At 37.6% G+C, this 14,448-nt stretch overlaps 1 protein-coding gene across 1 annotated transcript in view; it reads right to left on the reverse strand.

The window, feature by feature from the left end:
- Positions 1-14,448, reverse strand: part of TOX (thymocyte selection associated high mobility group box) — a 380,331-nt gene that overhangs the window by 9,759 nt on the left and 356,124 nt on the right. Inside the window, exon 7 of the mRNA XM_043988665.1 lies at positions 4,210-4,596. Coding sequence (XP_043844600.1) covers positions 4,210-4,596 — 387 coding nt within the window. The remainder of the gene's footprint in view (positions 1-4,209; positions 4,597-14,448) is intronic.

Consider the following 14,448-nt stretch of genomic DNA (forward strand, 5'->3'; position numbering starts at 1 on the left):
GAAACACACAGACCAGCAGTTGATCCTAGGAAAGTTGATTAACAGGTAATTCTCTAAGACTATGTACAAAGAAGGTGTTGAGCTGCACTGATTAAGAAATTTCCTCATCTGGGAGTTCTTTATACCAATGAAATCATAGGTCCAGTCCTTATATATAAGCTCTTGTGCTAGGTGATGAGGATACAATGTCAAAATAAAGCAATGTACTAAAAATCATTAATAACTTGTATCCCCTGGCTTATTAATAAATAGTAATTATGCTTATAAAGATGATCCTGAAGCACCACAAGGTAATGATAATGATAATAATAATTACAACTCCAGGAAAGAGAACTCTCTTCTCAGGTTATGCTCATCTCCTCTAATCTCACCCCTATGGGTTGATTCAACCTTTGATTGACACTATATCCCTTAGCCTCTTCTGTCCAATTTGGAGGGCTAGAGGGTAGAGTACCAAACTCCTCCCAATGCCTTCCTTTAGAGATGGCAGAATCTGGATTTTTGGCTCACTCTGCTCTGTATCCACTGTTTTACTTGTTTTCAACTCCAAAGAACAAGATGCCCCCATGTTGGGTACCCATTGGTATATCCTCTATCCTGACTTGTTTGCCTTCTTTTGTGTGCTATCTCCCCACATTACATTGTAAGCTCCTCAAGAGCAGGGACTACTTTTCTTTTTATTGATCATATCCCTGGGTGCTTAGCACAGTGCCTGGAATTTAGTAGATGCTTAATGAATACTTGTTGATTTGACTTATTGCACTATAATAGTTTAAGACCTCGTAGTCCATGGATGAACTCAATGTAACTCTCAATTAATCATGATACTGAATTAGCTAGAATTCTCTCCACCATCAGAAACTGGTAATTTACTATATGTACCACAGTCTTTTAAATAATCACTGTCTCACTTATCATTAAAGAGCAAAAATATATTCTTTATAGCAGACAAAGAATAAATATGACCCTGAACATAAACTCTCATAAATGGATAAAAAGCAGGTGTGAAAACAATTTTTCCTCATTTCTCTTTCCTAATGGAACAACCCATTTGGTGGAAATGGGCAAGAAAAGGGGGCTGATGATTATCAGTGTTCTTGGCTCAAGGAGCATGGTGGACTTGAGAAAAAAGATCACTCTTTCCAACTAATTGGAATCTCAAAACTGAGCCAGTTCTCCCAGGCCTGGAAATTGTCTAACTGACAATAAGCAGCCTGTAATCTATAATAATGTTAGTCTTAACAGCAAATTCTTGACTGAATATGATTGCTTTTCCTATCCACTATAATGTAAATTACATGAGGCTTAGATTTCTAGCTCTGTAGGATCTAAAATTTGAATATTTTAGTTCTAGCTCTAGTGATCAATATATTACTTAGGTTGAAAAATAAGGCTGAATTTAACAACTGCACACATGTATCATAATGTGCTTGGGCAATGGTTTTAGGTTCTTTCAAAATTTTGAAACTCTTGTTCAGCAAAATAACATTTTTATCTCTTACTCTTAAAATACCTAATTTTTTATAGAGGAAAAAAGTTTCTTATGGAGTCAAAATTTGCTTAATAGAAATCTAAATTGAGATGGCACTCAAGTAGCTTCAGTAAAACCCATATAGAAGGCTGGCACATAACTCCTCCTGTGTTTTCTGGATTCCATTATCCCACAAACTGTGAGATGTGACATAACTGATGCTTACATGGTGGCCCCAGTAGTGCCTCCACCAAAGGAAAAGTTTGTCATCCAACATTAACTGGGTTCAATAAGGATATCAATTAAAGATGTTTTCTCTTCCCAAGAACCCAAGGGCCCTAGATAGTTGGTCTGGTGTGTTTGCTTCTAAGTATTGTTCCACTGGTCCACACTGACCATGGCTGGATTCTGCCAGGGGCAACAACACTGGGGCATGTGGTTGTGACACTTTTCTTTTGGAGTCAGAAAATGAGGTGCTCTTACTTCTTCATAATAGGATGAATGGGCTCTGTCTTAATTATTTTGGATTAAAACTATAAAGCTTTTCTTGTTACAGAACTTTTAGAGTAGGAGCTGTTAAACCACCAAAGGGTCTATGGATGAATTTCAGGGAGTCACAAAATCCTTAAACTTGGATGGTGAAAAAAATGAAATTAGTTTCCTTTGTAATCCTATATAACTTATTCCATGTGTAAGGAATTGGTTGTGATTTGGGGTTTCTGTGACTCCATCTATGGCTGGGATTGGAGGCCCCGGCATGCACCTGTGTGCACTGGCTCATGCTGGACACCTGCATGCCTGCATGGGCCTGGCCAAATTATAATGATGGGAAGCCTGGTGAGGACAGGTCAGGTGGTCTTTGGCATCCGGAACTCGTCTCTGTAGAGATGCTTGTTAGTTCTGTCAATCACTGCTGCCAGCCAATTAGTTTGGGGCTATGTGTGTGGTAGGCCCTGTTTCCTGTGAGAGAGGGGGTTTCTGGGAGAGAGAAGGGAGGAGAGTGCACTTTGGCATGAGTGAGAGAGGGAGAGGGATGCTGCACAGCTGATTCTCTTTGAAACTGTTGTTTCTGGGTGGTGGTGAGTTGGTGGGTTGTATTTTTTCCTTCCCCTATTCCCGTTTTCATTGTCCCTAGTTCTATTAACCATACTTGTGTTTAAATTTGTTCCCATTAACAAACCCTGTTTTGTTTTTTGAAAGAAGCTGTTAATCTCCTTTCTTACCCCAATATTATGGTGAGCTGCCCAATTAACTCTTCCCTTACTAAATTTTGTCCCTTACACATGCATTTAAAAATCATTATTCTGAAAAGGGGTCCATGACTCACACACAAAAAGAATAAGAACCCTTGCTTTAGAATAAAAGGCAGAAACTCTAACACACTCCTGAGTCCTACGCCAGTTCTCTGTCTGTCTGTCTATCTATTTCTTTCAGGACCAATGCCTAAAATAGGCTTTGCTCAACAGAAGGAGATTCTTTGTCTGAGGTACCAAGACAGAGCAGAATACTACTAATTAATTAGTGCCCTCAGTCTTAAGTCTATATATTAAATTGTACTTCCTGATCAATAAGTCTTTCGTCTACTTCAGACCTCTTTCATTAGTTTATGGCCAGAAAGTCTATGGGATTACCAATCTAGTTTCCAGTAGCTAAACTACACCTAGTTATCATTCATGCAAAGGCTACTCTTCCAAGAAAACTACCTATGGCTCTAAGGTCCTCCAGGTTCCCAATTCCTAAATTTGTTTTTCTTGTCCATGCAAATGAATTGGGAAGAGAGAAGGAAAGAAATGGAATGCAACTAAATTCAGGGGGCAAAGATAGGATCTTCCGATGCCTAGCCCACACCTCACCTTTATTATGTATATGTGACTCACAAAAACTTCCCAGGTGGGGGCACTGGCCCTGGATTCAGGAGGACCTGAGTTCTAACTGGGACTCAGACACTTGACACTTACTAGCTGTGTGACCTTGGGCAAGTCACTTAGCCCTCCTTGCCCTACCAAAACAAAAAACCAACCAAACAAAAAAACTTCCTAGGCTTTGAACATACTCATACATATTATTAAATGATAATAGACTTTTCTACTTAAATCAGAGATAGTCTGTGAACTTATCTTTTTTCCTTTTTTGATAACTATTTCACTACATTTGGTTTCCTTCATAATCCTATGTATTTTATTTTATACATTTAAAAACAATATCCTGAAAACGGGTTCATTGGCTTCACCAGATTACAAAGGGGTTCATGACACCAAAAAAGTTAAGAATGCCTGACTTAGATGGAAACTTGAGAATCTTTAGCATCTTTTAAAAACAAGTGTTGCTAATCCCAGAAACACAAACCAAGCACGTGGTATGGAGTCGAAGAGAAATGTGCAACAAAATAGATTCTGTGGGAAGGAATCCATGGTTGTGAAAAGAAACAGCATCAAGAATTCTTGTGACCTTATAACATACCACACTCTCACTATACTTTTCCAAAGAGCAGAACTACATGTATTAACTACTAACAGTTCTCCCTTTCTACAGCTCCACTTTTTACTATTCAGCCTTCCTTTTATTTCTTTCATATTTTTTAAAGCTTCTGTTACTTTGACATGCTATAAAAAGTATAATAAACCTATTCCGCAGAACAGAAAAAAATAGAAGTCTTTTTCCCATTTATTATAATAAATAATATTGTTCTGTAGTTAACAAAAGAGGCTAGAATCAAGAGTTAGCAAAATAATACTTACTTGTTGCATTGTGGGTGAATGTAAGGCAGACTGGACCTGCATTGGTAGTTGGTTTCCAATTGACTGCTGCATTGTGATTGGCTGGTGTTGCTGTATATTGAGATGCTGGTGAAGAGGTGGGCTGATCTGAAGGGGAGGAGGAGGTGACACCGCCATGTTGGCTATAGAGACAGTCACTGGCATTTGGTTATTAGGTTTCGGTGCTATGTTCCTGGGGAGACTAGGGTGCATGGCAGTTACGTGAGGATTCATTCCCGGCTGTTGGTGATAGTGGGAACTTAGGTAGAGGGCTGAATGAGCTTGGGTGGGCCCATGGAACACGGACTGTTTAGAATTAATCAGCTGAGGAGGCTGGGATGTTTTAACATCAACAGGTTCACTGTAACTCTGTGGAGAAAACAGACAAAAATAGTATTTAAGATTGACAAGCACACAGGCCGATTTCTATATTCATGAGTACTTGTTCTTATACTTAGGAACATCCATACCATTTAGCATCTTTGTATACTGTAGAGACTCCTAATGCTTATTGGATCTGACTACATTCTTGGCTTCCTGACCTAAATAAGAGAATTTCTTCATGTTACCTTACCAATAGGGCATTACTTAAATAATGGTCTCTACACACTTGATCTTGTGTTATTTTATACAGTAGTTTACAATTTACAATGTGCCATTATCCTTATAACAACACTGGGAATCAGGTAGCACAAATACCTTCATCTTCCAGATGAAGAAACTGAGGATCAGAAAGGTGAAGGGTTTTGCCTGAGGTTATATGGCTGCTCGAGCCACAGAATAAGCACCTGAATTAGTGTCTCCTTACCCTGGTCCACTGTTCTTTTACTTTTCCATCTTGCCTTTCTTATTCCAGCGGTTATATTGCCTCTAAAACAACCCCTTGTCTAGATCTTCCCCCTCTCTAAATTCTAATATCTAAGTTGCTGACTTTCCAGCAACTTTTCATATTTGAAAACAAGAGAGTACCAGGATTGTTCCACTCTGAATCAGATCTGTAGTGTGCTTTATGAAGGCTCATCTTTGGCTTTTTCTTAAACATTATGTTTTTGGTATATATTTTTATTCCCAGTGGAACCCAGAAAATTGACCACAACATCTGTAATGAGAGAACAGGAACTGCTGGAAATGGGTTTTGAGGAATAGACTGTGGAAACAAATTACTTAAATTGCAGAGAACCATATTAACATATTTTTAAAGTAACTAACTGCAGAGCTCATTTTGATTTCTTTAAGTAGTTAGTGATGAATTGTTCTCCATAATGATTTGGATAAAAATAACCTCTTTCCTAATTTTGAGACTCCATCATAAATTACTGTAATTTTCCCTTAAAAATTTTCCACACAGTCATATACTAATTTCCTAATGATCTTTTAATTGACTTATAAACTAAATTCATTCCACTGAAAGCCAGAAAATTATTTAGAATTAGCTCATAGGTGTTTTTTTCTTTACTGTAGTGGATAAAGGGCAGGCCTTAATATCAGGAAGACCAGGGTTCAAGTCCTCCCCCAGCTATGTGGCTATAGGTTAAGTCACTTAAGCTTGTAGAGCCCCAGACAACTCTTTATGACTATAAATTATAGAGGAGTTCCCAATCTGAATTGTGACAAAGGTGAGGGGAATTTATTTCAGAATTTCCCTATCATAATGTAATGACAATTTTGGGTTAGGGAGAAAAAACAAACAAGAATTACCCATAGTCATGAACCTACCTACTAATTTTGCAGGGGGAGGAGAGGTTGACAAAATAACTGGTGAAAGGTGAAACCAGCTGGAGAAAAATGCTAAAACGTCCCTGGAGAAGTAAGTAACTTTGTCAAAACAAGGCCTTGAAGATGCACATATGCCCTCATGCTGTGACCTCCAAGTCACATTTATTCAGTTTACAATTGAAAATAAGTTTCTCTACTCCAAGCACTGCAGGATGAGCTGAGCCTGGAAGGGTCTATTTGCATTTTTTCCTATGTATGCACCATCACCAACAACCAACCAATACCAACATTACAAAAATAGGTTTATTATGCATGATGATATAGGACTACACAAAACCCCCTTTCTTTTCTTTTTTTTCTTTTTTGGTAACTCCCTTCATTTTCATAAGTCAAGCTACAACCGTGGTAGCAACTAAAAAAATGTTCTGGCCAATAAAGTGAGAAAACTCAATGAAAACAACAATAAGAATAAAGCTACAATATGTATGTTGACTCAGAGAAAACTACAAACTATATATTAAATCAGATCCAGCTGGTGGATAGGGTGCTAGGCCTGGAATTAGGAAGATCTGAATTAAAATTCGACCTCAAACTTTTATTAGGCTATGTGACCCTGGGCAAGTCAATTAACCTTTGTTAGCTTCAGGTTTAAAAACTGTAAGATGGGGATAAAAATAGCACTTGCAGGGTTATTGTGAGGATCAAATGAGGTATTTTTTTTTTTTTGGTGGTGCAATGAGGGTTAAGTGACTTGCCCAGGATCACACAGCTGGTAAGTGTCAAATGTCTAAGACCGGATTTAAACTCAGGTCCTCCTGAATCCAGGGCTGATGCTTTATCCACTTACCACATAGCTGCCCCCGAGATAATATTTGTAAAATATTTAATTATTATAGTGCCTGGCACATAAAAGGTGCTATATAAATGCTTATTTCCTTCCCTTCTTTACTTATTCTTGAGATATGAAAAACTGTGTCTGAGAACTGTTAAAAAAATCAGACACATGTTCTATTTGATTGAAACATGGGCATCTGCCAGTCTCAGTAATATTTCATGCAGAGCACATGCTAAAAATTTCCACCTCTTGGATGGATTTTCTAATTGTGACATATTTCTGTGTCTTATCAATGCTGAAAGAGCCTGGTTAAATAAAGACAAATATTTAAAGGCACCACCTGAATTATCAATATACAAGATGTAATTTCTTTTTCATATAAGGACAGTGGGATCAAAGTCATTTTATGAGATCATTTCTAATAAGGTCTTTCTCTAAATGTTTTCCAATTTTTTCTTTCCTATTTTCTTTGTTAATGGCAGAGAAGTCAAAACTGTAGCCTCTTTTTCATGTATTTGATTAGTCATTTCTAACAAAAATAACTAGCATATATCTGTATGTATGTGTGTGTATATATATAACATTTGTGTATATACATATATATATATACATATATATGTATATACACACACAGATGTTTTAAGGTTTACAAAATGTTTAATAAGTATTATCTCATTTTATCCTCACAACTCTGGGAAGTAAGTACTGTTACTATTACCCCCTTTTATGGATGAGGAAACTGAGGCAAAGTGTGGTAAAATAATGGAATTTGGCAGATGCCCAGGGGTCAGACTTGATTAATTTAGTAGTGTTTGAATTGGGTGTGAATGAGAAATCACTAAGTACCCACTTAAGGTGATTAGATCTTGAGCCACACCCTGAGAAGGAGTGTCCTAAGAGGCTGTGGACTGCATTATCAACAGGGAACCAATCTCAGCCATACTACTTGAAGGACCTCCCCTTTGGGGGAGGAGAAAAAGGTAGAAAAGAGGACCCCGACAGGAAGTAACAGACGCTCCCACACTCTCAGACTTCCTCTCTCTCTGGCTTCGGAGCTGATTAGAGACTGGCTGTTGACTCCCATAGAAACTACGGACCCCTGGTGGTGAGTTAAATCCAGCCCTTTGAATGAGCTGAGCTGGAAGCAAGTTTGAGGATTGTATAGGCTTTTGTTAGAGTTAGGGGGATATGGGGTAAATGTAATTGAAAATATTTCCATTATGCTTCTCTGTAGCATAAATCAACTTATTATTTAGATGCCTTTTGTCAATGAACTATATCTATATTGATATCTATATCTATACACACATATGTATGCATACATATAGACATATGTGTGTGTGTCTGAAATAAGCATTTATATTATGCCTTCTATGTGCCAGGCACTGTGCTAAGTATTCTTTACAAATATCTCATTTGATCCTCACAGCAACTCTGCAAGATAGGTACAATTAAAACCATACTTTCACGGTTGAGGTAACTGAGGCAAACAGAAGTTAAGTCACCTGCCCAGGGTCATACATTTAGGAAGTGTCTGAGGTCAGACTTGAACAAAAGAAGTGTGTGTATGTGGGTGTGTGTATAATCTCACATATGTAAGCCTCGTTATTCAGATGTACTCACATAATCACCCCAGGAATTGGAATTTAGTGTATAATAGCTGTTATTTCAATGTTGTTGGCACAAGTAAATTTATGTAAATAGATTTGACTTAAATAAATACATTCATGATAAATTTATAACAGCAATAAGTAATTCAGGAGAGCCCAGCTGCACTGCCGTATGAGTTTGCCTTTTTGTTGTTGTTGTTGTTCAGAGACATCACTGAATTCCACACACATTTTTGCCACCCTCCCCCCCCCCCAATGGCAAATATAAATTAAGTTTCTATTTAAGGAATTGTATTTCTTGCTTCAAAAGAGAGCCATGTATCAAAACTGCTTCTGTTTATTAAATCTACTGTGCTTTTCTGGTTTTCCTGGCTCTTTGATTATTACTTATCACTCTCTTTGGATGACTCTTCCTACTCCCTAAAAGGGACACTTCTTAATCCTCTGTTCTCAGTTTTCTTCTTTTCCTTCTGCTATTCTTTCTTTTGGCAATCTCACAGACTCACAAAATCTCAGAGTTGGAAGGTCTAGTCCATTCCTTACTGGAATAGGGATTACTTTACAACCATCCTTGACAGGGAGGTAGCTAGGTGATGCAGTGGCTAAAGCACGGGCACTGGATTCAGTACCTGAGTTCAAATCTGGCCTCAGACACTTGATGCTTACTAGCTGTTTGACCCTGGGCAAGTCACTTAACCCTCATTGCTTTGCAACAAACAAACAAACAAACAAACAACCCCCACCCCAAACAAAGAAACCAAAACCAAAAATAAAAACAAACAACCATCCTTAACAAGTGGTCATCCCAGTTCCATCCCAAGACTTCCAATGAAGAGAAGCTGAAGATCTTTCAGGGAAGCCCATCTCACTTTTTTTTTTTTTTTGCGGGGCAATGGGGGTTAAGTGACTTGCCCAGGGTCACACCAGCTAGTAGTTGTCAAGTGTCTGAGGCCGGATTTGAACTCAGGTACTCCTGAATCCAGGGCCGGTGCTTTATCCACTGCGCCACCTAGCTGCCCCCCCCCCCATCTCACTTTTGAATGACTTAAATGATTTTAGAAATAGAGCAAACTCTCTCCATAGTTTCTACCTGTTATCCCTAGTTCTGTCCTCTTGGGTCAAGCAAAATGAGACTAATTTCATTTCCACATGCCTGCCCTTTAAATATCAGGATACAGCTTCTATGATCACCTCTTACACAGATGACTCCCAAATCTTTACTTTCAGCCCTAACCTTCCCTGAGTACTGAATCAGCATTTCTATAGGACTAATTATACTTCCAAGTGGATGCTTCACCAGTGCCTCAAATTCAGTATAACTCAAGCTGAACTCCTTAACTTAGTCCCCAAACATGCCCTTCTTCCTGAATTCCCAGTTTATACCAATGGCACCATGATCTTTCTAATCATACAAGTTTCCTCTATTTTGGTCCCTATAACAATTCCAAGTAGTGTCCTGTTACTGAATAAAACCAAAGGGAAATCCCAATAGTAGATGACCATTAACTCATTGTCATTTATGGATTACTGAGACAATTTACCTTACTCACCAAAATATTTCCTAAGGATCTTCTATAGGAGTTAATGTCGGCATCATTTTTGGCATAGAAAAAAGCCCTTCATAAATTCTTTTTTAGTTCATTTATTTATTAAAAAGTTAATCTATTTTTATTCCATTCTTTGTGGTAGTTTTGAGGTATTATTTCTTCCTTTTATAAATGGGGGAGTTCAGGTAATAGGCATTAAATGTCATCCCAACTGAACAAACAAAGCTGAATCCAAATTCAGACTAATTTTTCAAGCCTGTGGTCAAGGCCTATCAAAGTAATGGAGACTCTTCATTGTTAACACTGTATATACTGGAACAGTAATTGTTATTAATGGGATAAACACCACAAACTTTTTTCCATAGTTTCTCTTTAAAAGTTCTTTTGTCTAGCATTCTATACTGGCCTCTATTTCTGCCACAGATCATGCCAGGACTTCAGCAAGTATGTTCCCAATTACTAAACATTTAAAAAAATTAACTTAAAAAAATTTTTTTTAAAAGGTGGTGCTTCATTTTCTTTTGCCCTTTTGGAAATGGAAAAAAGAATGTGACAAAAGCAAGTCAAATATGCTTATAAGGAAGTGTCTTTCAATTCAATGCTTGTTGAACTGAATTTCTCACTTAAATAAAATGAATCAAATCTGTTTATAACCCCAACACTAATAACTTTTCTTTGATCTATATTTCATCTGACAAACGTAATTGTCCAGTGAACACTCATGTGAAAATCACCTGAGTGAAGCTGACATTGTTATGGGACGAATTTGCTCTTATGATTAACTTCTGAGTGTGCACTATCTCCTAAGGACCTACTGTCTACACCTGGACACAAATGCTGAAGGTCTTTCTAATAAGTCATTGAAACTTCATTAAAAGAACCCAAGATATTCCCAGCTAAGGCCCCTCATAAACATTCCTTTCAATATCCTTTTGAGATGTTTAAATATCCAGCATCCCTTGCTCTGCTCTATGCTCCAGGATTCTCTAGGATTCATTATTAACCAAGTTTTTGGTTATTTCAAATCATCTCAATCCCATTTACTCTGGATAATGAAACACTGCTGTATTGTGGTCCACACTATGGCAACGTGTGCTATAAAAGTGAAAGATTGACAAAGCAATTGTTATTTAAAATAGGGAAATATCAACAGAAGATATAAAACTACACTGGAGGTAACACCACAGAATTGCCGGAGCCAAATCAAATTAAGCGGACTATCTAATTTGATTCTCTGATTTCAGCACTGACCACTACTCGATGCTGGGAATTAACAAAACTTTATGTACCTACTCTATTGTGCATTGTTACATATGGGGGGAAATTCTTCCTGGCCTTGCAGGTGATTAACTTGCACCCTGAAGCATGAGATTTTATTATCTTTAAATCACTGTCTGGGCTTACAGAGCTGCAAATTTTATGTTAACAGTCATAAAATTATCCAGCCCATTTAAAATTCAGACACAGTATTTGTCTCAATTGGCTTTCCATGGCACTGAATTCTGTCACTTACCTCATGCTGTAAAAAGAAATCAATTCTTTTATTTGTTTTAAATTTACTGCCTTCAATTTAATTGAGTGCTGTGTTTCTGTATTAGGGCAGGGTAAAAGATACTTCATAATTTGATTGAACATTATCCTCCTTATCCTCCCTTGTATATGAAAGGGAGACTTCTAATGTCATTCTCTTTGTAAGTCAGGTCTTCCACCATCTTGGTGTAGTGGAGAGGCCCATGGGGTAATGGAACCAAAATTAAAATGTCATTGGGAAATAACAAAATAAATAGAAAGGACATTAAAACACAGATAACATTTTAAAATTAAGTCAATATATGGCTACAGGGAACCCTATGTATAGATTAGTGGCCCCATTTCTATTTGAGTTTGACATCACCGGTCAAGTGGAAAAAATACTGGGTTTGGAGCCAGAGATCTGGGTTCAAACTCTGCCCCTGCTACTTACTATCTGTGTGACCTTCGTCAAGTCACATAACTTCAGTTCCCTCATTTGTAAAATAAGGGGGTTGGATTAAATTATCTCTAAAGTCTTTTCCAGCTCCTGTAATCCCATGAGATAATGAAAAGACAAGTTCTTTAAAGTTAGAAATGGGGTCTCACAAGTGAACTTATACCTCCAGGTGAGTGTTATCTCTTGCAAGGTAGACACCTCCAGAGGCCATAAACATATCAAAATGTTAACACTGCTCCATACCTTTTAAGAAACCTGCTTAGGAATTGCCTTCCTGGCTATTGACAATGCTTCAAAATATAGTGATAATTTTTCATCCTTTGAGGATGGATTTGATTTTTAGGAACTTTCCAAAGCCATGTGGAGCCAAATTAGTTACTGAGTTAGGTAATTAAGTTGGTAATATATTGTTTTGGGTCAAAAATCTAGTGTGATTAGGAAGTAAGGATCCTCATTGTCTTGTAGACAGACATAAGTTTTCTCTGGAGGCAAATCTAAAAGCAGAGGTTGGTTTCAAATTTGGCATGTTACCATCACTGGGATTAGTAGAATATTTTTCAAACAGCACTTTAAAGTTTACAAAGTATTTTGCCTAATATCATCTCATTGATCTGCACACCAGTTGTATGAGCTGAGTGCTATAGATATAGCACTTATCCCTGTATTTAGAAGAGGAAACTGAGAGTAGGAGCAGTTAAATGTGATATGCCCAGTGTGATATGGTTGTCTAAGACAGGACTCAAGACAAGACATTCCTACTCTGACCCTATACCTGCTTTACAACTCTGCTTATTAAATACATGCACAACTTCCCAAGGTGACTTTGGAAGACAACAATGGAGCATCCTTTTTTTCTTTTAGATCTTCTGAAATGCTTTCAAAAGACAATGCTCAGTAACATTTGGGCCTGTTTCTCCACACTCTTCCACCTTACAATCTGTATTCCTTATCCCTTTGTTCAGAAATTCTACTCCAGAAACCACATGGCACCATTTATGCCAGGATATCTTGGCAACTTTATCTGTGTTTCAGTACCTACTTGTCATGCCTGTGGCCACTTTTCTGTAGTGCTTCTATATTGCTCTGCAATGATTTAAAATAAAAATGCCAGAAATTTAAGATTTTCTTGACAAAGAAATCCTCCCTTCCCTTAATATACCACACACTTACAAAATAGTTTTCTCATTTTTAGTATCACTTTCTTTTTCTTGTGATCATGATTCCCTTCCCCTACAGATAATAAATTGATAGTAAATTGCAGAGGCAGGCAAGGCCAATTGGAGATGGTGGATGACTCATTGCATTCAGTCTAACTCATCACCAAGAGTAGAAGAACAACTCAAGGAACATTACATGGAGTCTTCTCTGTATGGGAAAAGCCATCTTCATTCCTTTGTACTATGGTTTTGATTCTCAAACTTCTTATACAATTTCTTTTAGACCTCAATTTATTTCAGGTCTAAATAGATCAAAAAGGCCACCCACATTAATTGGACAGTATTCCTTTTAACAAAATAATCTAACAACTTCAAAGCGGGTGCTGTTAATCTTTGGCCTGATTTAAGGGGTTGTTTCTATCTTTAATAAGAATATTAACCCTCTCTAAGACTTTATTGTTCTCTTTAGATCAGGTGTGAAGGAGTTAGAGCATAAGGAAAGTTAGGGGCATGAAGGTGCTGCTTAGGTCCACAGTGCCTTTGCTGATGGCTGGGGAAGAATTGTTGTCATTGAAGGGGGTCAGGGGAAGCAGCCTGAACCACATCCAGAGGCTCACATACTGGTCAGAATGCTATGGTATGTGACCTTCTGATTCAAGGGTTTTCAATTGCAGCACCTGTTTTGGTGAATTCACTTAATATTGAGAAAATACCTATCAAAGTTCAGTCAACCAACTAATTAGCACTTATTAAACATTTCTTAAGTAGCAGCACTATTCTAAGTAGTGGGGATACAAAAATAAAAGCAAAACAATCCTTACTCTAAAGGAGTTTACATTGCTATAGTTTTCTTGCTTCTGGAGGCAGCTGGCAGTGTAGTGTGTAGTGCTGGGCTCTGGAAGACTTGAGTTCAAATCCAGCTTCAGTTATGTATTAGCTGCACGATTCTGGGCAAGGCACTTAAACCTGCGTTTGCCTCAGTTTCCTTAAGTGTAAAATGGGAATAATAACAGCAATTACCTTGCAGAGTATTGTAAGAATCAAATGAGATAATATTTGTAATATTCCAATGCCTGGAATTAATAGGCACTATACAAGTGCTTTTTTATTTCTCTCCCTTCTTTTGCTTCATGTATTATACAGAGGGAAGTGATAGTTTTAAAAAAGAAACAGCAAAAAGAGTATTAGACTGGGAAACTGTCTCACTGTCCTTATCCATAAGAAGAGATTAGACTAAATGATGTCAAAGTCTTTTCTATGGCTCAGAGACTGACTTATGAGTATAGAACAATTTCATAAGCCCTTTTTTGCCACTCTCTCCTCCTTCACCCCTGTCTCCTATGAAGTGGTCTTCCTAATTACCAAAGCTAACCCCTCTACTTGTTTA

Source organism: Dromiciops gliroides, chromosome 1, assembly GCF_019393635.1.
Source record: "Dromiciops gliroides isolate mDroGli1 chromosome 1, mDroGli1.pri, whole genome shotgun sequence".
Lineage (NCBI taxonomy): Eukaryota > Metazoa > Chordata > Mammalia > Microbiotheria > Microbiotheriidae > Dromiciops > Dromiciops gliroides.